We start from the raw sequence: 23,268 nt of genomic DNA, 5'->3' as shown, positions 1-23,268 counted from the left end.
CATCACCTACAGATCAAAGCTCTGCTGAGAGCAGCCACGTGTTCCAGCAGTTCCTCCCCCACAGTGTCTGGAAGGCTGGCATGCTGCAGCTCCCCGCACTGCTGATCTCCTGGGAGCATCAGGAGATGCTGAGCCCGTGAATAACTGACAAGCAGAGACTGCAGGAGGAATGAATACAGGCACGTAGGGATGGGAAGAAACAGGATGACAGGAGGAAGCTGAGTCAGCACCAAGGTGTGGAAATGCTGCTGCTTACAGCAAAAAAACACGAGCAAACGTAGCACCCAGCCAAGGCAGCTAACAGAAGATGCTGCAGTGTGGTTACAGGTACTTTATCTGTATTGTGGAGGAAAGCAAAGTGGATCTCCCTAAACACTTTCAATGATGGCTTAGCACACTTGCCCTACTTGCATTTTAAAAAAACTGATTCAGCCTATTCAATTTTAGTGACCTGCACAGTGTCATGTCTAAGACAAAGATGTGTCAAACTGTCCCTTCAGTCGAGAGAAGTCACGATGTGCAGGCAGCTGTCTGAACATGTACGTTAGGGTACCTGATCCATGAGAAACATAAGCTGTGAAGGACTTTAGTGCCTCATGTGAGCCAGTACAAGGCCCAAATATGCACACTAGGTTGATTACAGCTGCAGAGGGTTAACTGCCAGATGAGGAAATGTGAACTCCTTAAAGCCCAGCTATGTCCTCCCAAAGACAATGAGTTCACTGCTCTAACCAAGAGGAGCTACACTCAGAAGCATTTACAAATTTGTATGGGGCTTGCTTAGATAAGCAAAATTGCTCAGCTGTATAACAATTGCCTTAGCTGCTCTTATCCAAATCAAGCATACCTGATAAGGCACTGGAGTTGAAAACTTCAAAGCTACTTAATAAAGCAGGTCTTTGAGCCTTGTCAGGCACTGATAAACTGCTGCAATGGCAGTTTGAGCTTCTGTGTTAATTGTTCAAACAAGTTCAAGTCACATGCACTGCTTTGTAGCAAATGCTGCTAAGAAAATTAAAATCTTTCTATTCTACTGTGAAGCCACTACTGAGGCTGCAAACTCTCCACAGGGAGAGATGATGCCTCAAACTTTCTTCGTTCCTCCAAAGAGGTTTGAGTTGGGTTTTGTGGGGTAGGGTCTTCTCCACCCTGTGGAACCAGCATGGGAACCTGCTGCTGAGTGGAGAATTTCAAATGCCTTTTCAAGGTCTCCACAGTGGCTTTTCTGGACCAGCTCAGGGCACGGTGGTTACTCTTGGCAGCCTCCATCTGAGCTGATGGGAGCCATGTGCACAGGAGAAACAAGGACTTTGTGCCAAGACAAACTAACACCAGCTAGGCCAGGCAGCAAGCAAGAGGGTCCCCATGATAGAGCTGTTTGGTCTGGCTGGCCCCTTAGTGAACAAAACTGGGAAATACCTTGCTGCAGTGCCTAGATCAAGGGGAAGAACGTTCAGGGGAGCACAGCACAAGATGGCAGGAAGATTAGTAGCTTTTCCCCAGATTTGAAGGGACCCCTCCTTTCTGGTGGGCAAATATACCCTTGTCGGAGCTTGTTTTGAAGCTTGTTTGCTCTGCAACAAACTTTCCAAAAATATCCTTTTGGAACTATCCAAACACCTTGTTTTGAACTCTAATGAAGTAATACAAAACTTAAAACAAGATGCTAACTTATCAGAACATGCAGGTTTTACCAAAACAAAGAAAAAACATAGTTGGGAACTAGAAGGAGACACGTTCCTACGCAATGTTTCCATTTTAATGAAACTGGATCTTTTCCAAAGGAAAAATTGTTTCAGAGAACACATTTCAAGCAGCTCTACAGGTATGCAGTTAAAATAAGCTTCAAATAACACTGAGGCAGGGACAGGTATTCACAGGCAGGAACAGTGTTACTTAATCCCAGGATATCCTCTTTACCTGCCGCGGCACAATTAATTGTGTGGATGCAAAATGGAATAGATCAGCGCATTCAAATCAAAGGTTGCTTTTAGCCCAACCAAACAGTCACCTGAGTCAGTTGGCCCCAAGGTGACACAGTTTTAGAGAGGGGAGGGATGATTTAAGGTAGGATTGGTACTTAGTAAGTGCAAGGGATCCACTGCTCTTCACCAAAAAGGTGCCTTCACTCCTGGAAAAATCAGGTGACCGAACCAGCTACAGGCACACTTGGGAAGTCTTAGCACAGAGGAGCAATACTCAGTTTGGAAAAAGATGTCCCCCTTCTCCGGGTCTGTGTGGGTGGGGTGCCTGACCATTTCCTGTTGGCTCGGAAATAAATTTCACCTCTTGAAAAAGAGGGAATTTGCTGCCGTGGCTCAGTCTGGAAAGAGCACATGCCTTTGGAACACGACGTCCCATGAGCTCAGTGGTGTCATAGGGCAATATTTAGCACTTTGGGCTCTATCGCTCCAAGGAGTGTCCATGTCCCTGCCAGACAGGCACACAGAACCTGGTACATACGTGCACCACCCAGCTGCCAGCCAGTCATCCCAGTCTGCTGGGAAAGTCACTGGAAAGGTGTCTGGCTATTCCACAGGACCAAAGTAAAGTTCTTTCTCTGAACAATCCTCCACAGGAGCCAACGCTCCCATTGGGTATAGAGAGACCAAAGAAATCAGACGCTTAACGGTGAAAGGAGAATTAAGTCCGAAAGCCTCATTTTTTTTCAGTTTCTGGAAAGCAGCTGGCCAAGAGAATCACAGAATGGCTTGGGTTGGAAGACACCTTAAAGACCATCTAGTTCGAACCCCTGCCAAGGGCAGGGACACCTTCCACTAGACCAGGTTGCTCCAAGCCCTGTCCAACCTGGCCTGGAACAATTGCAGGGATGGGGCAGTCACAGCTTCTCTGGGTAACCTGTGCCAGGGCCTCACTGAAATGACCCCTATTTACAGTCTCCCACTATGACTGGCTGTTAGCTCCAGAGAAGATCAGGAAGAGAATAGGTGCTGGTGGGTCAGGATTGAATTATTGTGGCTCAGCTACACAGGGTAGGACCAGTAACAGAGCTATGTAAGCCTAGCAAGGTGTAAGTAGGACAGAGGTGGCCACAGGGCTGTGGAAGAGAATCTCACACAGCCTTTTTCAGCATAAAGCTGCAGTAGGGACACTCGCGCTTTCATTAATCAGGATATTTTCTGGCCTGCACATGCAGAAGTAAGTTTGATCAGACAGCATTTCTTACCCAGCCTCCTCTCCTTTTCAGCCATGTCACCAAGGTCTTGCGGACGAACTCTCCCAGGCAGTCGACGATGGTGTGAACCATGGCTGGCTGCGCGTGCCGCACACAGTCCACTGCCAGCCCCGCTGCCACGGCATAGAGAGACACCACCTTGCCCCACGTTATGCCTGTGAAAAGAAGAAAGGTCATTCAGATTTACACACACACACACAGAGCTCAGCCTTGAATAATCAAAGGAAATGCCTCTCCTTCATTACACGTGCCCATGCTGCCTGCGTGCAGCCATAGTTCTGCATGCTTTACACCGTGGGGGGGAAAAGAAATACCAGGGGACCAGGACTGGGGAAAACTCTCCACACAGAGAGGCAGAATGAAAGAAGCTGACCTTGGTATGGTTTGACCACCTCTCAGCACTGGGTGCACAGCTTTGGGGAAAGCAGCCCAAAGGCACCACCAGGACAGGGAAGAGATGCACCACCATGGTTTATATTGCCATTGGCTCTCAGCCACGCACATGCTGCACAGGAGGTGATGGAATTCAAATAGTTTGAACAACCCGGGGTTTTTGTCATCAGCACAACCCTTTAACACCCTTTAGACAAAGTGTTCCTGTTTTTTTCTAGATCAGAGAAAACTGTTCCAATGTGACAGGCAAAGCACACGAGAAAAGCATCTTCAGTTCTTCCATGGCACCAAAACAAAAAAGGGAGGTAAAGGCACAGGGCCAAGAGGGTTCACAGAATTACAGTTGGAATATAGGATTCGTAGAATCCTGAGTTGGAAGGGACACACAAGGATCATCAAGACGAACCCCTGCCCCTACACAGGACAGCTCCAACAATCCCATCATGTGCCTGAGAGCCTTGTCCAAACACTCCTTGAGCTCTGGCAGGTTTGGGGCTGTGACCACAGTCCTGGGGAGTCTGTTCAGTGCCCAACCACCGTCTAATATCCAATCTAACCCTCTTGACATAGCTTCATGCCATTCCCTTGGGTCCTGCAGAGTGCCTGCCCTTCCTCTTCCCCTCATGGGGAAGCTGTTGCTCAGGGTTGCCATCCTCTTCAATGCAAGGAGTATGCCCCAGTCTCCACCTGAAAAACAGGTAGCTTTAAGAATTTGTCCACTCTGCCTACAATACTTAACACTGCCTATCCTACCCCACTGAGGGCAGTGCAGGGATGGAGGGTCAGTCAGTTATCTGATCTCCCAGAGGACAGCCTTCCTGCCAGGCTGACCTGCCTGCAGCAAGAGCTCCATGGAAGCTGTCCCAGCAGCAATCATCTTCCTGTTAGTGCCAGCGATAAGCACTTGAGCTCAGCTCTGGGTACCAGCCAACCTCCCGGGGTCTCCCCCACACTTTACCAACACCACCAGGCATAAACCCTTCATGCTCAAACATCCCAGCCAGCTGTCCCTCATCAGGCTTTTATCAGGACCAATGACCTGGAAATGCAACCCTTTTGTTCCCGTGCAGAACCACCACTGCACAATGGCACACTGATTTCCTTTGGATCGGCTAGGAAGTTGAATTCCCCCCATGCTTTGTTATCTGGAATAGCCATATTTATCAAGCATACTGTGAAGTATTTTACAGTGTTAGGTCTCTGTGGCATCTGTCCAAGGTCTCTCCCAAACATAGTCAGAAGCCTGGTGAAGTTCCAGCGTTTAAAAGCCACACAGAACTGTTCTACAGGGTTGCAACGAGAGAGAAAACGGGGGAGAGGATGGAAAGATTTGATCAGTGACTAGATCTGAGGACCTGGAGGGGTTAAACACACCATCAGAAAACTGGATGTGCTCAGCAAGCAAAAATACAATTTAAATGGGGTGAAGAGTCTCTCTCTTTCCTTCACTGCACTCTCAGATCCCCAGGCACCCCCATCTCTGGGATGGAGCTCCAGCCTCCTCACGGGTGTTCTCACTGCAGCAGAGCACCCCATATTCCTCAAAAAACATGCAGATTTCAGAGCATTTCCACAGTTCTTCCACTTAGTGACTCAAAAGGGACACTCACACTAACACCCTTAAGAATCACTTTCTTTTTTTTTTTCCTTAAATAAAAAAAGTACTAAACTTTAGAAGAACTCTTCAAATGTCAGTCACAGGAATACCTTGTTAGACTGGTGAAAATCTATTCAGTGTTCCAAAAAAAGCCGCTTTTCACTCATGACTAATGTAAGATCAAAATCTACAGATGATCCTTTCATGAGGCTCTGCAGCAACAGTAACAGCAGTAGCTCAGTGTCCCCTGTGATACTGTTCCTCCCCAGCACTATCCCCGAGACCAGAGGAAGTTATTAATACGACTAAAGCGACTGTTATTCTTGTCCTGATTTTATTTGCCGAGCGGGCCCTGCAGCGTCCCTTCCCTGGAGCTGTCACTCAGGAAGTTCACTGCCTGTGTGGCATTCACACTATTTATCTGCCTTTCTCACATTGTGTGTCACCATGACAGCCAGTAGAACGAGCCAGAAAGAGACTCTGAAACCACAGAAGAAAACACTAGACAGAGGGGTTCTCCCAGCAAGAAAGAGTCCCAGTACAGGTCAGTATGTCTCTACCTAATGAAAGAGGCTTTAAGGGGTTACACACCTTGCTGATGATATCTCCAGGACTAGAGCCTCAGCTGGCTTATACTCAGCTTTAGTGTAAGTCATTTTTACAGTTCTCCATCCCTGCAGAAATGTGGATCCTTGCATCTCGAGTTACATGAACCAAAGTTACCCAAAATTCCAGGGAAGAGTTCACTGGCTTATTCCCAAGTTTACAGCACTCTAAGTATCTGAAGCAAGTCCATTAGCTCTGAGATATTTACATGGAAGTAATGAAGACTGACAGGGCTGAGGTCACTCTGGTACAGAAAGACAGCTGCAGTCTTGGTTAACTTTGTTTAGGACCCAAGTTTCTCTTTCCAACAGAAGAAAAGTGCATCCACAGCCAGTGACAGATAAAGGCTCAAGAGACCCATGACTTCCCTAGTTCACAGTTTACTCTAAGACACATCAGTCCAGGGAGGATGGCAAGGAAGCCCTTCAGCTCCAGCTTCCCTGCCAAGGTTGTTCCATAATGGTACCTGCTGCAGGACTTGCACGAGGTGAGAGCTTCCCCGGCACGTGGAGAGAACCCCTCTCCCTTTCCCTGGACAGCAGAAAGAGGACAAGATGTTGGCCAATGCTTATCATGGTGATGGATGTGGAGAGCTTGGCGGTCACATCCACTTTCCAGAGCATGTCCATCAGGGTCAAAACAATCTTTAAGTCTGCTTTTCCTGTTACCAGCACAGCCAGGCCATGGGGGCAGAGGGAGGAGGAAATTCCCTCCTGATTTTCATATGTCTATTGTCACTGCTGGAGGCAGGAGATGGAGACAGCTGGCTGGGCTCCTCATCTGCAACACCAGGGCACAGCTTATGCTCTTTTCACACCTGATGTAGGGGAGCCCCGAAATAAGGGAAGAGCAGACATCTCCAACACCTGGGCCTGTGACTGGTCCCCCTGCCAAGGAGGGCTCCAGCAGCCATCCAGCCCCAGGCAGGACAGGGCAAGGGAACATGCTTCAGCAGCCCTCCTCTGCACTTTCCCAGGACACCTTTTCTCTCTCAAGGACTCCCTTGGCAGGGGCAGAGGAGCACAGTCTACTGAAAGGGCAATGCCTCTGTCCCCCATGATGTTCAGGCCAGGTTCAGGGTGACACTAGTGTGATGCATCCCTCAGCATCAGCTGGAATTGCATCTGGCCAGTGCACATGAGCAGTAAAGACACATCATCTTGCTCCAAATTCCTCAAAAGGCCTGGCTGCCATCCATGCTGGGTGAAATGGGCGCACGTCACCTGGCAAGACAATCCATTCATAGGGCTTCCCACTGCGTGGACTACCATGCACAGGAGCTAACAACAACAGGGAATGGAAAACTGGTCCAGAAGGGAATGATCAAAACAGAGAAAGCTCCAAAACTTCTGCTCACAGAGATGGAACAAAAGGATATGGAAAAAGTGAAGAGCTGCTTAGAAGGCATTATAAAAAATAAGAAATACAAGTTGCAGGCTCAAGGCCAGCCATGGAGCTGAAAGTATGTAAACACTGGCGAGCCCAGGGGAAAATGAATTAGAAGGAGAGGAGTGCTCTTGAAAGTGTTCCTGCTCATATGAGCTCGTCTGCCCCAGGGGAGAGCTCAAGAAGCCATGAGACATGGCTGTGTGGTCTCAGAGCACCACACTACCCGAGGTTACTCAAATAAACTTCCCTCTGCTCCACTCGGCATCAAAGCCTCACTCGCAAGTCAGACCTAAGAGAAACATGATCCAGTGCTACATTTCAACAGTTGGAAGAATACAGCCAGACACAATATACTTTGGTGGAGAGAAAGAAGCCAAGAAGGATGTGCACAAGGAAGGGAGCTCAAGTCATAAGGCGGAAGCAACGAGGGAGCAGTAGGATGCATTTCTAACAGCATTCCATGGAATGACAGAATGGTTTGGGCTGGAAGGGAACTCAAAGTTCATCTCGTTCCACCCCAGAACCACAGAATCAACTAGGTTAGAAAAGACCTCTGAGACCGTCGAGTCCAACCTATGACCCAGCACACCCAGTCAACCAGACCATGGCACTGAGTGCCACATCCAGTCTTTCACCAGCCTAGCAGCTCTTACGAACAGCAGGGAACTGTTTCCTTAGGAAAGGAAAACGCATGTCCCTTTTCTACTTTTGTTTCTCCACCAAGTGACCCCTTCCTTCTGGGATTTATTTGAACAGCTAGTGTAAATGCCAGCTCAGCTAAGCCCCAATCCACAGCCTATTAAAGTCAGGGGAAAGTCTCCTGCTGCCTGCAGAGCAGCTTTGAACCACACACCAGAACCAACAGTAACATCACAGAGGTGATGCTGCTGCAGATCCTTCACCATCCAAAGCAGATCAGGGCTCTGGGGTGCACATCTCCACACAGATGAGCTCTCCTCATCCTGAAGAACTAATGGGTTATATGGAAACAGGGGAGCAAAACACAGCTTGAGCCTTACCATAGTGTCTTCTCCCAGATGACAAGCAGCGGGACAAGAGGAAATGGCCTCAAGTTGCACCAGGGGAGGTTTAGATTGGATATTAGGAAAAATTTCTTCACTGAAAGGGTGGTCAGGCATTGAAACAGGCTGCCCAGGGCTCAGACAAGACTTGCAGACAGCATGGACAAGAATGAGCACAGCCAGAGCTACACAGCATTCAAAACCAGACTAGAGTGTGGAAGACAGACGTATGAAAGATAAGGGAGAAAACCTCTCCAGCAAGAAAGGATCAAAATCCTCCGCTCCCTTACTGCAAAGGCATTGTGAGTGACTAGTGGGGCTCCCCAGGCTGTCTAGGCACTACAGTGCCAGACTGTAGCTGTTTTCTTAATAAACTGTACAGTGAAAAACAGCCTGAGATGTTTTAGCCCTTGGTAATTGTCATGAAAATTCAGACAGAACTTGAGTGTCTGGTTTCCTTTGCTCAATAAGAGCCTCTTTCCTCTGAACTATGAAAAAAAAGTAAGGAATGAATGTCTGGTTGTCACAGCCAACTCTGATTTGCTGGATTTAGCATTAAATGCTGAGTCTTGAGACTGCAGTGGGATCCAGGAACGTTAAAAATCAGCATACTCCTCTGCCACTCAGCAACTTCTACCAACCCAAATTACAATAACAAGTTGATAAAAGCAATTGAATACACAACCCCCAGCAGAGTGACAGAGACGAGAAAGAATTAAAAATGGGGCATAGAGGGCACTGGGAAGATTTGAATCCACCCCCTGTGCAGCCATCCCACTGCCAGCCATTTCTGCAGCACCGTGTCCCCAGAGAAGGTGCAGCACTGGCAACAGAGCTTGAGCCTGGGTTTCTACTATGCTCCTAAAGTCTCCAGCATTGCCAGCCTCACAGCGCTGAGCTCAGATTCCATTCTTGCTACCCTGAAAACCAAGAGTTTAGTACCAAGAGTTATAATTTCTAGCTTTAATTTTAAACCATCCACACCTTGCATTTGACTCCTGAGCTGAGAAGTTGAAGAGCACCAAAAATGCAGCTCTCAATGAATTTGTCAATGTGCATTCAGAGCAGGATTCCTAGAAGGCAGCGGGGCTTTCTCCCCAGCATCATGTTTTTGCAGCACAGCAGCACACACAGTCTGCTCCACTTGCAGCCATCCACCTTTCTGGCTTAGGTCCCTGTGTCACTTCAGCTCTGGAGGTGGGCCAGTTCTGATGCAGTCAGCTACAGTCATCTAAGAAGATCACCTACTTGCCTGCAATGCAAATACCTGAGCCTGCCAACTTGACCCTTGTTTTTCTGTAAGCCTTTAAGCAGGTAAAGCTCAGCACCAGGTGACAAGACAGGGCACCTGCCCTTTGAACACAGCCACACTCAGACATTCCTGCCATACTTGCCCGGCTCTTGCTTTCTGAGCTCACAGAGTCTCCCAGGCCAGCGCCATGCCAAGGCAATTTGCATCCCAGGCAGCTCTGAAAGACTGCTGAGGGCTGCAGGACTGGCCACCCAACCCAATTCCATCCATTTCCTATGACACAGCATCAATTTCCCTAACTCAGGGAGTAAATCTGCCCTGCTTGACCTGCCAGAAGCTGTGCCTGAGTAGTGCCTCTCAGAGATCTATTTTGCCATTGTTGTGATTCTAGGGAGGATCTGTTCTCTCCACCACAACACACTTCACACGTTCTGCATGTCAGGGCTTCTCCAGGGTGTCAGTGGTTCCGCATAAAGAAGCACAGCTGACTGTGAAGATAAAAAGGTTTTTAGTGAGGAAGCCTGATTGAAAGTACAACAAAAACCCAGACTTCTACACTGTAGTAACTATTCCCAATGTGACAAGAGTCACTGCGTCCTGTGACGCTTGGCAGGTCGTTGTCACTGGTTCCTGTCACTGCTATGCAAGTTGCTGTCTTTCGTTGTTTTTCCTTTTATTTGGTTTTGTTTCCAGTCTCTAAGATCTACTATCCTTCCACAGACAGCACAAGACATTGTAGAAAACCTAGGATGATGTCAGGACCTGCCTGACATAAATGTCTGTGTGAAAGGTTTCTCTTCCCTCAATTCCCAGAGGCTGCATTTCCAGTCACTGGCAGGGACTGTTTCCAGGGGAAGCTGAGGTACCCTTGCAGGAACACAGCACAGGGCATATCTTTGCTTTTGACCATCATTGCTGGAACCAGTCTAACAGCAGCAGCAGAACACTCACATCTAAGCAGGGAGAAAGTTCAAAGTACCTGCCCATCTGGAACAGCCTTCAGGGCCAAGACTCTACCAATATGAGAAAGGAGAAGCATCAGACTCCATTGCAGTTCTGGCTATTGCTGTGGGAAAGGAAGCCAGGAGGAGAGGAACTCCCTTGTGATGAGTTGGTTCTGGCTCCCAGCATCAGCAGCATGAGCTGGAACAAGGGAGACTCCCATACAATGAATCTTCTGCAGTTGCCAATGGTGAGCAAAGGAGCTTGGAATGAGTGACCTACCCATGCAATGAGGTAACACCACCTCCTGTCGAGGAAGGGCTGGAGGTGCCTTCTAGAATGAGCCAGAACCTGCTGGGAGGATATAACAACACAGGGCATTTCCCTGCCAGAACAGAGCTGAGAGGAGCTCTCATTAAATCATTAAAGTAGGGCACGCTGCCAAACTGCCCACAGCCCTTTCAGAAACCAGGCCCCACCTTGCAGGCTATCCCAGAAACATGCCTTCTCCGAGACAGGTGGCTCCATCCTGTTCTTTTCCACCCAGCCCTGTCTGTGTATCTGTCTGGGCACAGTACCTGCGGTGAAAATCTGGGCAGCCACTGCCAGGAAGGCGTCGGTCACCACTGTCTCCGAGTGCAGTGAGATGTTCAGCTGGCGGGCGATATTCCGGTACACGTTGGGGCGAATGTATTCCAGCTCGTCCCCTGGAAACAAACAGCCAGGAGTCAGCACGCACAACACCAAGTCCTGGTGTAGGAATCACGACTGGGGCCACCCCACAGATCCTTGCAGCCAAACAGACTGAAGCCCAGCTCCACCTGAGTTTAAGCAGGCAGCAGAGTGCTTAGGGTCGTTTAGATGCAATTCCCTACCACCTGCACCCTCCTTTCCCAATATCCCCTGGCACTTCCCCACAGAGTGGGACAGCCCATGGCCCTGTGTCAGTGATGTAGCTGCAGTAATCCCTGAAATGTTGTTCCCAGGCTGGCTGCCTGGCTTTCCTTCAACACAGGAGACAGTCTCTAGATAAGCAAAGCTGTCTCATTTTATTTCAGAAACGAGAAAGAGGCATGTACATCCATGTAAGCTTTTGGGAGATACGCCCTCTCCCAGCACCCCATCAGGCTTGTACAAAAACGCCTGAAAGCACATGAGAGCAACTCAAGAATGCTGGAGGCTGATGAAAGCCAAGGATCCACCCAGAGCTGCACAACATTAATTGAGCAAAGAGACTCTCAGCTCAGCTATTTTACACTCACACAGGCAGAGCATTGATCTGGAGTTCTTTCTCTCCTCCCAATGGTTAAAGAGAAGTTCATTTGCATGACTGACTCCTCAGCAGCAAAGTTCCTGACACATACAGACACATGCTTTCACCTCCACAGTGTTTCTTCCCCAGCTGGGAAATGGCTGGAGGTGTTAGGCCAGCTTGAAGACCAAGATGGAATTACTAAGGACAAACAGAGAACCTCCTCCCACAGGACTGAGCAATGGAGCTGGGGAAACAACAGTAAAGCTTTCCCTCTGTAGCAAAACTAACCATTTTTGAGAAGTAGAATTAACAAAGCCCAGTTTCCAAGGGATTTCTCTCTCTACGGGGGATCACAGATATTTAATGAAGGTTTCATAGCTGCTGTAGGAGCATAACACAACACATCACATGGGATCAAGGCCCTTTGTGCACAGAGAGTCCTATTTGACTTAGATTTAGGACACACTGTGCTCTTCTGCACAAGGGCGCTCTGGGAAGAGGAAGAGCTATCCCAACAGCTTTACATCCCACTGCAAGATCCAGGTGACTTGTCCCAGCCAGAGGGCAACTGATCCTCCTCAAAATTTCGTTTGTATGGGAACTAAAAAGGAAGATGCCACCACAATCAGGAGCTTGTTTCAGAGTCGTTAGCTACTGATCCTTAATTCATTTAACTGGCTCTCAGCACAGTCAAAACCCAGCTCTACAGAATTCCACAGCTGAGCTCTCCTGGCTCTTTCTGAGTGTGGGATTGTCCCAGTCTAATGGCAAGAGGAAATCCTGCCAACACATGGTCAGCCGTGATAAGAAGAAACCTTAGTTGCACTACTCAACAGCTGTTTTCTCCTCACAGGCAGCACAAAGGCTTCCTGGTAAATGGAAGGAAATGGGGATAGCCCTAGTTAGCCGAGAGGGAGGCATGGGAGGCTGGGATCAGCACTTGGTAGCCTGCCACTGTTACAGCTGCTAATAAGCAGTGCCTGGAGGCCCCAGATGAGATCAGGGTCTGTTTGGAGGCACATATGCCCCACCCTAGAGCAAGGCACAGGGCAGACAGGAGCATCTGGGGAAGGAAAGCATTCCCTGTCCCAGCAGCAGTCCCAGGACCTCTCCTGCAGCATGTTACATCGGTGCTGGTCTGCAGTGCCCTTGTTCAGATGTCCGACTTCGCAACATTTAGAGCAATTCTGGGGCTTCTCCTCCTTCCTCCAGTGACTATGGAGGAGTCAGCAGGGAAGCAGTGACAGTTCCCATGTGCAGAAGCTCACTGTAGTGGTCAAAGGGCTTCCCCGGGCCTTGGCCAGAGGAAATACAACTTCAGATAAACCAGGCCTCTGACACACACAGCAGGTTGGTCTGGGGTGCCACATCATTAGGTTTTACCACTTCTGACTCATTAATTGCACTAACTGGCTGCTAAGCCTCACTGAGCTGATGGGCTCTCGCTCCCCAAGACCGCAACTGCATTGCCTGTGCCCAGCACCTCTGCTGGCCCATCAGTCAGTTCATTGGACTCTCTACATGCAAAACAGCTAGCAAATCCTCCAACTTCTCATCTCCACAGGCTTCTTAGCACTATAACGGCAGAAAAAACTGGCCTGGCTTGTTGGACTGCTTAGGAAGTGGCTAAGGACTACCATTCCTGGCAGGTGGCTGGATACCACTCGGCTTTGTGCCAGTGAGAGCAGCAAAGGGGAAAAGAAAGGGATAGGCCATGTGGCAAGTGGAGTTTCTGAAGAAATAGGACAGACACAACTCTTCATCCTAATGAGGAGGAACCGCTCAGCCTTCTTGTTGCATAGGTACCACATGCTGCTCTCCAAACAGATTTGCTCAGAGAAGGCGCCAAGTTCTGAAGACTATCAGCCAAATCTTTCCATCTGGACATAGATAAGTAATAGAAGAGTCATCCAGGAGACGCCTTCAGATCCAGTGTGCCACCTGCTTGCCCTTTAACATGTTCCTGGCCACCCACAGAAGATCTGGCTGAAAGCAAATAAATCTCAACCCTCAATCCAGGCAGAAAGGGAGGACAAAGGGGCAGCAATATTGACAGAAGAACAGAAAAAAAAATTTGCCCCAAGACCAAACAACCACTGGAAACAAAAACAGAAGTCAGCATAGGAAAGAAAAAGCGAAAAAGAACAAATTAAAATAAAAAAAGTCAGTTAAAAGAAACACGTCTATGCCTTAAAAAGAAACTTGGGATAAAATTAAACAGAAGTAGAAATGGGAGAAAGTGGGGAGAGCAGCCCTGGTCCTGAGTTTGTTAGGCCCAGCTAAAGGTTACTTCACCAGACTTACTTGAACTCTGGTGTAATTAAATCAGATGCGAATGCTGGTGGTAGTTTCCAAGCCAGCTGTGAACTAAAACACCAGCCTCCAGGCAAAGAGGGATGTTGGAAGCAACTCCGAGAATGAGGGTGGTGGGATCCCAAAAGACAAACAGCTAGACTGGAGCACACAGGATGCTATAACCCAAAACAAAAGGCCAGGCAACTGACAGCATTAGAGGGTGTTCCTGGTACACGCACAGCTCTAGAGCATGTCTTCAAATCACAGCCTTCAGGCATGACCTTCAAACTGCTCTCCCTGCAGCCCCCGCAGTTGCTGTGCCATGAGGGGGGCACCAAATGGCAGCATATGACAGGCAACATCAGCCAACTCCTCCTTGCTCCAGCAAAAAGCAAGAAACTCAGGTCTGGCAGAATGATTAAGGTAGACAAAGGAGAATTAAAAACACACTGTCATTCAAAAGCAGCTTTCATAAAATCTGCAATGCACATTTTGTAAGCCAACTACCCCCAAATTAAAGGTCCTTGCAGGTGGGTGAGGTACTGCTGAAGCCCAAGTCTAGAGGCAGCAGTGCTCTACTAGATGCCAGGCTGGGTTGCCAGATTGCAGCATGGCAGCCAAGTCACTCAGGTCTGGAGAAAACTCCACAAGACTGCTTAAAATGCCCAGCTGAGAAAGACTGCTGGAAATACTGTGACAACTGTTACACAGCTGGAGTCCTGTGCAGACAGAATTAGTTTGCTGTTGGGCTTTCTTGGACTGCATCACGATTTTGAGTTGTTGCAAGTCCTCAGAACAAGGCAGCTCTGCAGAAACCCTGTGCTGAGCAGTGCTCCAGGGGACATGAGAAAACCCAAGCAACGGAGCTGTGTAGGGAAGATCACCAAAACCAAAACTAAACGCCCCAAGCAGGAAAGAAAAACCTCTCTATCATCACATGAAAAGCCTCTTCCAGAAACCTCAGTCTGGTGCAAATTGCTCCACAAAGTTTCAGTTCCCCCCCGTAGCAGCAGGGACTCACCTAGTCGCAGCAGGATGGTGGACACCTCGGCCAGCTTACCCCCAGGCACCGGAACGTTGTACTCGGGTTTGCTCCAGCTGACACCTGCCCGAATCAGCCTCGAGTTTATGTAGTCTCTGCAGAGAGCCTTGGCTTGGGACACAAGCTCCTTGTCAGTGGGAGACCTGTCAAAAACCTCCATCACTTCTGCAGCAAAGACTGAGGAACGGCGTAGCACTTCCATCCTCAACTGCTGAACCCACGCCTCTGCACGCGCTGGCTGGAAGGCTCAGCCAATGCCTTTGGTGAGCAATCCTCTGGTGTTGTAGCTTGTCACAACTCCCAGCAGCTCTTCTCCACGGGCCACCTTTTCATTTTACCTGGTGAATAAAAGCATCTGTAAGTCCTCTAGCATCGCAAAGATGTAACTCAGAAGCCCAAGAATACAGTTACACTAAAGTCAGTAGTATCGCATTTGTCTCGGTCCATCTTACAGACAAGGGTCAAAGTCTTTTGTCTTTTGGCCACTCTAACTTCCCTTCAAGAACCCTGGCAGCACGGTCAGGGCTGCAGCAGTGGAAGGGCTGCAGTTTTGAACTCTCGAGGTGTTTCCTCTTTTCCAGTTCAGATTTGGCAGTTCTAGAATTACCCGTCAAAGAGACAAAGAGCATGGAAGCAATTCATTGAATGTGTAGACAATCTCAGCTTGTTTCAATTAAACTGGAAAAAAAAAAAAAGGAATCCCAAATACCAGCTACAGTTACCTCAACCAGATGTCAACAGACATTCCAGCTCAGTAGGTCATGGATCTGTCTGAAGAAATGGCACTATTGCAAAAATAGGGGTATGGGAGCATTTGAAATGTTTCAATAGAGACAGTTTACCACATTCTCAGTTTAGGTTTTGGTTCTGCCACTCTTTTTCCCCAAAGCAACGTGCATACTACTTCTTGAAAACCTCTAGGAGTAGCAGAGAGAGCAAAACAGAAAAGTAGATTTTTACAAAGCTTTAAAAAGAGTAATTTCAACATTTCTTCATCTGAGTTTTTAACCCAGTGCTGCTTTCCAATACAGTCAGACCAGTCTTTATTCAGATGCTAGTAAATGCATTTTTCAGTCTGCAGCTTCAGACACCTACTTACAATGATGATTTTCAAACAAAATAAAGCCAGTTATTTCTGTTTATCCCAAGGAAAAATATATTTACCTCTCATGTTGCACTTTTTCCCCCTCAGTGATTTCTTTTTGGGTTTGGTTTCACGTTTCTTTAGAAGATCTGCATCACTGAATACCTGGTTTAGGATTCATAGGTTACTGTCACACCTCTCTGGAGAGCACTAGCCTCCTCTGCTGTGCTCTCTGCAGGGCTCAAGCCAGTCCCTCCTTCCCCATTTCTGTCAGCCCTGCATCCTGGCTGCACTCCACTGGGATCCTTGGGGCTTGCTCTCCCGCTTTTAAGGGACCCAGGCACAGAGGAAAGCTTCTGGCTTTAGCCTTGTAAGGAAGATGAAATAACCGGGAGGTGGGGTTGCAGCAGCCAGAGAGCGACGTTTTCTCCTCCCCTTTCTTCTCTCTTAAGGAGGTTCTTCGTTTTTCTTTGTTGGGCTTTGTTCAAGGACTCGACTTTGGGGTGAGAGTGAGAGCATAATTTCTAGACCAGGTTACCCCACGTAACAGACAGTGATGGAACAGCTCCTGCTGAATTCCCACAGCAGCTTTTGCAGAGTTGATGTTGGCCAGTCATTTTCATACGGTAGCCAAGTGGGGGAACTACACATTGTCGTGCTTCAACCGTGGGTTAGTTCTACCAATTCAATCCCCTCCATCATTTTGGACTTTGTCCCTGCCCATGGCAGGGGGTTGGAACTAGATAATCTGTAAGGTCCCTTCACACCCAAACCATTCTGTGATTCTATGATGATTTTATGATTAACAACGAGAGCCACAGCTCGGGGCTAAGACAAGCGGCGTTTGCATTCCCCCAAGCTACAAGTAGTCTGGTTAAAAAAAATTAAGTGCGTTTGCTGATAGGAAATAGTTTTTCCAGAATGAAGTGTTTTGCAGGAACATGTCCATATTATCTCAGTGTGCTAAGAAAACTAACATATAAAGTTTAAGGAAAACATTTCAACTAGTTCCAACATATTTATAAATTAATTTCAACATCAACTTCTTGTTGCAACGTTATAGTATTGATGCCACGGTGCTCAACTTTCTTCCATGTGCATGTGGAATAAACCACATCTCAATAAACTACATACATATGTTGACTTTTTGTGTTATGATTTGAAACAAAAGAAGTTTTAGTAATAGAAGTTTCCTGCAGCCAAGAAATTCTACCAGCCCAAGCACAAATTCTCCCCAACAAATAACAATTTGTAGATTAACAACTGGGTATGTGGCATGTTCAAAACACAGAAGTGAGAAGTAACTGTTGTCATCTTTTTGCCTTCGGGAAAAGACAGAGGCAAGTACACCTCTCCAAAGGTGTTGATCACAAAAATGCCTCAAGTATAACCTGCACCACTGCTGGCCTCAAAATTGAGGGATAAAAAGGAACAAAAGAACTGCACGAAAAAGCCTTCTTATGTGACGTATCAAACACTCTGGCCAGCATCCAACACGCCACTCACGCACAGATTAACACCGAGCATGTTGGCTGCCATTAACTGGATTGCTGGAGACTGCTTTGCTGTGTTGGAAGAGGGCTGAGGTACCTGATACCCTGCAGCAGTGGATCTTCTTTCTGAGCTGGCTTTTTCTGGGAAAGGAGCAGGGTTAAGGAGAGGTACATGTATGCAGCAGTAGCCATCTGGGACCTCAGCTCAGCCCGATGTGATAATGGTAAGCTGGCAACAGTGACTGTGCATGTCCAGTATTAGATGTGTTTGCTCAAAGATTCTCTCAGAAATCTGTTTTTATCCAGTAGCCTTCCTGAAATTTAAATATAGACAGAGATCCATGCCATAGAAGCTGAAATCCAGACTACAGGGAGCCTGTGCTACTGCCCACCCCCAACCCAGCCCTTCCCTGCAGAGAGGGTCTAATATTCTCTTGGAAAATCATATTTGTGCCTTTGCAATCCTGATGGCTGAAAAAATCATTAAAAGCTATATCTTAGCTTCCTGTAGCAGCTGACAGCTTGAAACAGGAGCCCTATCTAAACTGTCCCTATTCAGTAGGGCTCTGAAACAAAGATGAGTGCTTAAATATCAGTATTGCTTAACTAATGATAATGTTTCCCAGAACTCTGGCAAATATGCAAGTGCCACAGTGCCTCCCAGCTCCCCACGGGTGCCAATCTCATCCCACGTGTTCCCTGCCCAACTGTCACAGCATGCAGCACCCCCTCAACTTCCACCCTGCTGCAAAGACACAAAAACTAGAAGCATGAGGGCTGTGTATAATAAACCAAACTTTGTTACAAAAAAAAAAACCCAACCGACAGTGCATGGTATTCTACCTATGTTATTTACTCACTAAAAATACAGCCTCACACTGAAAGATGCCTCTATAAGTAAAAATAGATGAAACTACAGCATACAATGCTCAGCTGACTGCAAAAGGACAGGGCGTTACAATCCAAGGAACTGTTGGTGTAATTGGAGCCCCTTTTTCCATAGCATGTTTATGCTTAGAGACTTGATCTATCATGGGAAAACCCCTATGGCAAAGGAGTGCCAGGAAACAGTGCAAATGCAGCTTATATCACCCCAAACCACTGTTCCCAGCTTAGCTATCACTGGCATGACAGTGTCCTGGCTGAAACAACAGGCTTCACGCCACAGCTCTTACCTTTCTCGGATGGAGTGACCAAAGCAGCTTGGAGCACTCCTTTAATAAAAACAGGGGACTACAGAGATGAGACTACATTTTATAAGCATGTCAAATGGGAACAAACCCTGGGGAAGCCACATCAGCGAGAACACAGCAATAGTCTAAATGTGGACAGCTTCTGCTCAATATTAAATAGTTTAACTGCAAAAGAAGGCAGTCTCTGGAAAGGCTTTTTAGCAGTTGCAGGGGAAGCAAAACAACTAGTGAATTGTGAGCACACTGAGCTTATGAAAGGGTCTGCATGATATGAATGCCCACAAGAGCACAAGAATAGCCCCAAGGGCCCTAGGAGGTCATTCAGCCTTGTGTTCCCACAGCCTGGTTCCTATTGGAGATATTGTTCTGTCTCACTCTGCAGTGCCTATCCCAGCCACTTCACACAGCCTACGATACCAGCGAAAACTACACACTGTAACACAGGGAAACGATGCCGTAAACACCTGCAGAGCAAGGACTTTGAGAAGCAGAGCGATGTGCCAAAGACACACAGTTCATCTCCAGAGAGCCAGGGAACCAACCCTGCTAGCCTCTACCTTCTACAAGATGTTTCCCTTCAGAGACAAGATGCTCTGGCAAAACCCTGACACTGTAGGCAGAGCAATGCCTTCCACCAAACCATCCCTGAACCACGTTCTGCATTATTTCACCCAGTTTAACATACAATCTTATCCCCACTGGCTCTTCCTGTCTGATTTTTGCAGCAATACTTTGAGTCTGTGTTTGTGAAGTTATCACTTACCACTGTGAAAACATGTACGGTGTCAGGCTTTGGGCTACAAAGCTGTACAAGGAGGTTGGAAGAAACACTTCTTTTCACATAGAAATATTTTGCCAGCTGCAACAGGAAAACAATACATGGAAGTAGCAGCTTAATGGGACCTAACCAAAACACTGAAGCTTTTTGAATGTTTTTCTTGTTTCTGAAGGCCTTGATTCAAAGCCTCCTCACAGCCAAGCAGTGAGTTGTATAAGTTGCTTGATGGGAGCACCTGGGAGCACCTTTCTTGGAGCAGGATTTTGCAGTGCAAAGTGTCACATGCCAGACCAAAGAGGCTGTGTCACATGAATTTATCTTCCACAGCCATTAAACAATTCTCCTTCATGAGGATACAGGTCTAGTGACTTATACACGTCAAGTTTAGCAACGAATCCATTATTTTGGTTTCTGACATAGATTAGCACTGATACCCAGTATTTTCTTCTCACTGCCATGCCCACTGTCACTGTAGACACAACTTCTTTGTTATCCATATGTTTTGACAAAGGCAGAACAGAGATATGGTGTACTCCAGAACTGATGTACAAACACAGCGAAGGGGAAACTGTAGCAGGAATTTAACGTTAGCATATGAGTTGAATCATAGAACCTGTATTCCTGAATCTTATTCTGGAAATGTTGTCCAAGAACAGTTTACCCAGTTGTTGCTGCACAGGTAGCACTGAAAGACAGCAGCTTCTAGCTACATCTAGGACTTTGATGATGCTGCATCATCCGCTTAAGAACCTAATTGCATAGATACAACTGTTTTGTTTGTCTCCTATCTTCTAATTTGTTTCCAAATGGCACATTTTACTGAATGGATCATCTCATAAGCCAAGAAGGCAGCAGACACAAAGAAATAAGAAGTTTTAAGTTATTCAACAGCTGTAGCTTTGTTTTGAAACACAAATAAAATATTTACCACCAAAATTTCTCTTTTGGTAGGAAGAAAATGTCTAATGAGGTCACTGTCCCCAAGAGAGCAGAGTTCTCTTCCCTTTCAAGATCTAACCAATACAGGTAGAGAGTAAGCCTCTGATTCATCCTAGGAATTGACCACCCAAAAAGTTTGGGAATCAGTTCACACTCACACATGGGATACATGCACATGCACAGGTAAAGACAGGAAGATGCCTCTGCCTGCAATGATCCCAAAATCTCAAGAGCCTGAAGTGGGTGCAAGCACTTCTGCACTGATTCAGCAACATTTATGAGCTCTGACATTTGTCTGTGGCTGCAAGACATGTGCTAGCAACACAGACTTGTCCCACAGAGGCAAAGGGATTGCTGGATCTGATAATCACAGGGCAGGACTCTACCCTGCACACATCTTCATGCCCTAAACCTGCTCCAAGGGATTTAGACTCAAATTTTTCTTATCCAGAATGTAATCCTACTTGCAATTAAACGCTTAGTGACTTTTGGAAAACCTCTTCAGGATCTTCAGTCTTAACCTCTGTGGCTGGGCAGGGCAGCAGCTATGCTCTTAAAATAACTGTATTTTCAAGGTCTCAGACAAGGAGGGAAGGCTGATGCCTCTAGTCTGCACAGATCAATTTTGCAGTATTATACCATAGAGCACCTCCATTAGGATGGATTAGTTTAGCTGTTCCACCCTGATTGCCAGCGAAACATTTCTACATACTTAATACACCTCTAGACTTTGTACAACTCCACGCTGACAAAAGTTTTCTTCAAGGCTGCATTGGTAAACAAGATTTTCCCCTCTTACTCAGTGGAGCAGTTAGAGCTGGTTTTTTTCAGCAGCAGGGTCAGCTACAGCAACCTTCGTGTCCAGCTGCTCATACTCATTCCCAAATTGACCTTCCCAATTGCACTGCTATAATTTAGTGGTTGCTGGCACTGTGGGCTAGTTCAGGGAGCTGACTGGTTATTTTTCATCCGGATGTGATAAACCGTCCATTCAAAGCACATCTGCAGAGATGTATTAGTACAAGCAAGGTAGCTACAAGCAGAAGGAAAGAAATTCAACTTTGCCATCAAGACAAATGCCCATGAAACTATAGCACTAGTGTTGGTGTCCACATAAAAATGTAGCTGTGGTGATCTGGAGGTTCTTCCTGCAGAAAACAGATAAATGGTGAGAGAAGGTAATAAATGGGTCCTCCTGTGAGAGCAACAATTGCTCAGCACGTCTGGGTTTTTGTGCACTTTTAAGATGACAGCTTTCATGGCTTCTGATGGAAAAGACTTTAACTAAAAGTGGGAGGGAAGGAAGGAACGGGAAGAGATGGCAACATTCTGTTACCTGACATTGAGGTATCCGAGTCCTGCACGTACAATAACCATGACAAAAGTAGTTCCTTCCTTCTGGCTGAAACAGGAGCTTAATCAAGTAGGTGTCCAAAGCAGGGTGAACTTACATTTCTTGACCATTAATTTCATTATCTCCCTTATTTCAACTGGAAACCTTTAAGCTAGAGCATTTACATGACTGTGAAAGGCAGTTGGGTGCAGTAGCTGCTCTAAGTGTTTGGGATGAGGTGACACACATGCCCACCCATGCTCAGGGAAGAAGGAAAAGCCCACCATTGTTAGTGCTCCCTTTTTAGGCTCCACAGTGCATCCTGGTCATTTTTCTGGGCTCTCAGGAAAGAACTGCTACAGGTCTTGGGCCATCAGTTCAGCAAGAGCCAGTAAGCTCTTGGTGCTCTGCTTCTTGCCCAGCTTGCACATCTCCAGTGCTTCACTTTGCGCTGGTGTGACAAGAGCAAACATCCAGCCAGATGTTAAAAAATATTGCCAAAGACACTCAGGGTGGATCCACTTCAATCAAAGTGATTCAAGTCAATTTTAATCATATTTAAGAATCAGCACGCAGCTAATCCTGTTTTGACGTCACTGATTTTAATCTGAGTTTATATTTATTTCTAAGAGAGGACGAGTCTCAAGCTCACCTGTTTACTTGTATCTGAACACAGCCCATTGCTATGGTCTCTCTCTCAGCCAAAAAGAAGACAAGTGACGTGTGTTTAAGCAATTCTACAGCTCACACCAGTCAGAAATCTGAATGTGTCCAGGGTGTTTTCTACTTAGGCTATTTCAACTTCATCTTGCTACTGTATGCCCCCGTGAACATCCATACAAATGCAATTAAATGAAAATAGAAATAAAATTATGGTTTTAAGTGCTAAATTAATCTATCAAACATGAAATTGAAAGGGTCTCTAGAATGCAGAAAAGGACCTGAGACAAAAAAACCCACAACACAGAATTGTTCTTGTTCAGGTACTGAACTGAGTCAACTGTTGAAATGAATAAGCAGCTGGAGACAAAAAGCCTTCTCTGAGGACAAAGTCAAGACTTCTGAGATGTTGCAAGCTCAGAGAAGTCTTTCTTACTGAGTTAGTTCAGTTTGTCATTTGATTATGAGAAGCCAGAGAGGCAAGGGGGAAAAAAAAATCTACTACCTATTGGGCAAGATTAATTACTTTTCACAAAAAGCCTGAAGAACCACTCAACATAAGCAATGCTGGCTGCTATTTTACAATACTCAAATATTTGCCATGCTTTCCATCACTTCAGACTTTCAACAGATGCTCACGGCTCTAATATTTTTCTTTTACAGCAAAGAAAGGGCTTAAATTGGACTTGATGATCTTAAGGGTCTTTTCCAACCTAAATGATTCTACGAAATATTTACTGACCTACATGAATAAACTCTAAGGGAAAACTTGCACTAAAAGGTCCCTTTAACATTCTAG

At 46.7% G+C, this 23,268-nt stretch overlaps 1 protein-coding gene across 4 annotated transcripts in view; it reads right to left on the bottom strand.

Moving 5' to 3' along the window:
• BOK (BCL2 family apoptosis regulator BOK) overlaps positions 1 to 16,444 on the bottom strand; it is a 34,902-nt gene extending 18,458 nt beyond the window's left edge. For all 4 annotated transcript variants that reach the window (XM_027703861.1, XM_027703859.1, XM_027703860.1 and 1 more), the window contains exons 1-4: positions 16,154 to 16,444; positions 14,969 to 15,327; positions 10,976 to 11,104; positions 3,188 to 3,351 (exon numbers count right to left, since the gene is read on the bottom strand). In XM_027703861.1, the coding sequence (XP_027559662.1) occupies positions 3,188 to 3,351; positions 10,976 to 11,104; positions 14,969 to 15,191 (516 nt within the window). In that variant the 5' untranslated portion in view covers positions 15,192 to 15,327; positions 16,154 to 16,444. The remainder of the gene's footprint in view (positions 1 to 3,187; positions 3,352 to 10,975; positions 11,105 to 14,968; positions 15,328 to 16,153) is intronic.
• Between the last annotated feature and the right edge of the window lie 6,824 nt (positions 16,445 to 23,268).

This window comes from Neopelma chrysocephalum, unplaced genomic scaffold (assembly GCF_003984885.1).
Source record: "Neopelma chrysocephalum unplaced genomic scaffold, ASM398488v2 Primary Assembly neopelma1_252, whole genome shotgun sequence".
Lineage (NCBI taxonomy): Eukaryota > Metazoa > Chordata > Aves > Passeriformes > Pipridae > Neopelma > Neopelma chrysocephalum.
Note: the sequence above shows the minus strand (reverse complement) of the source record. Positions and strands in the feature narration are given on the sequence as shown.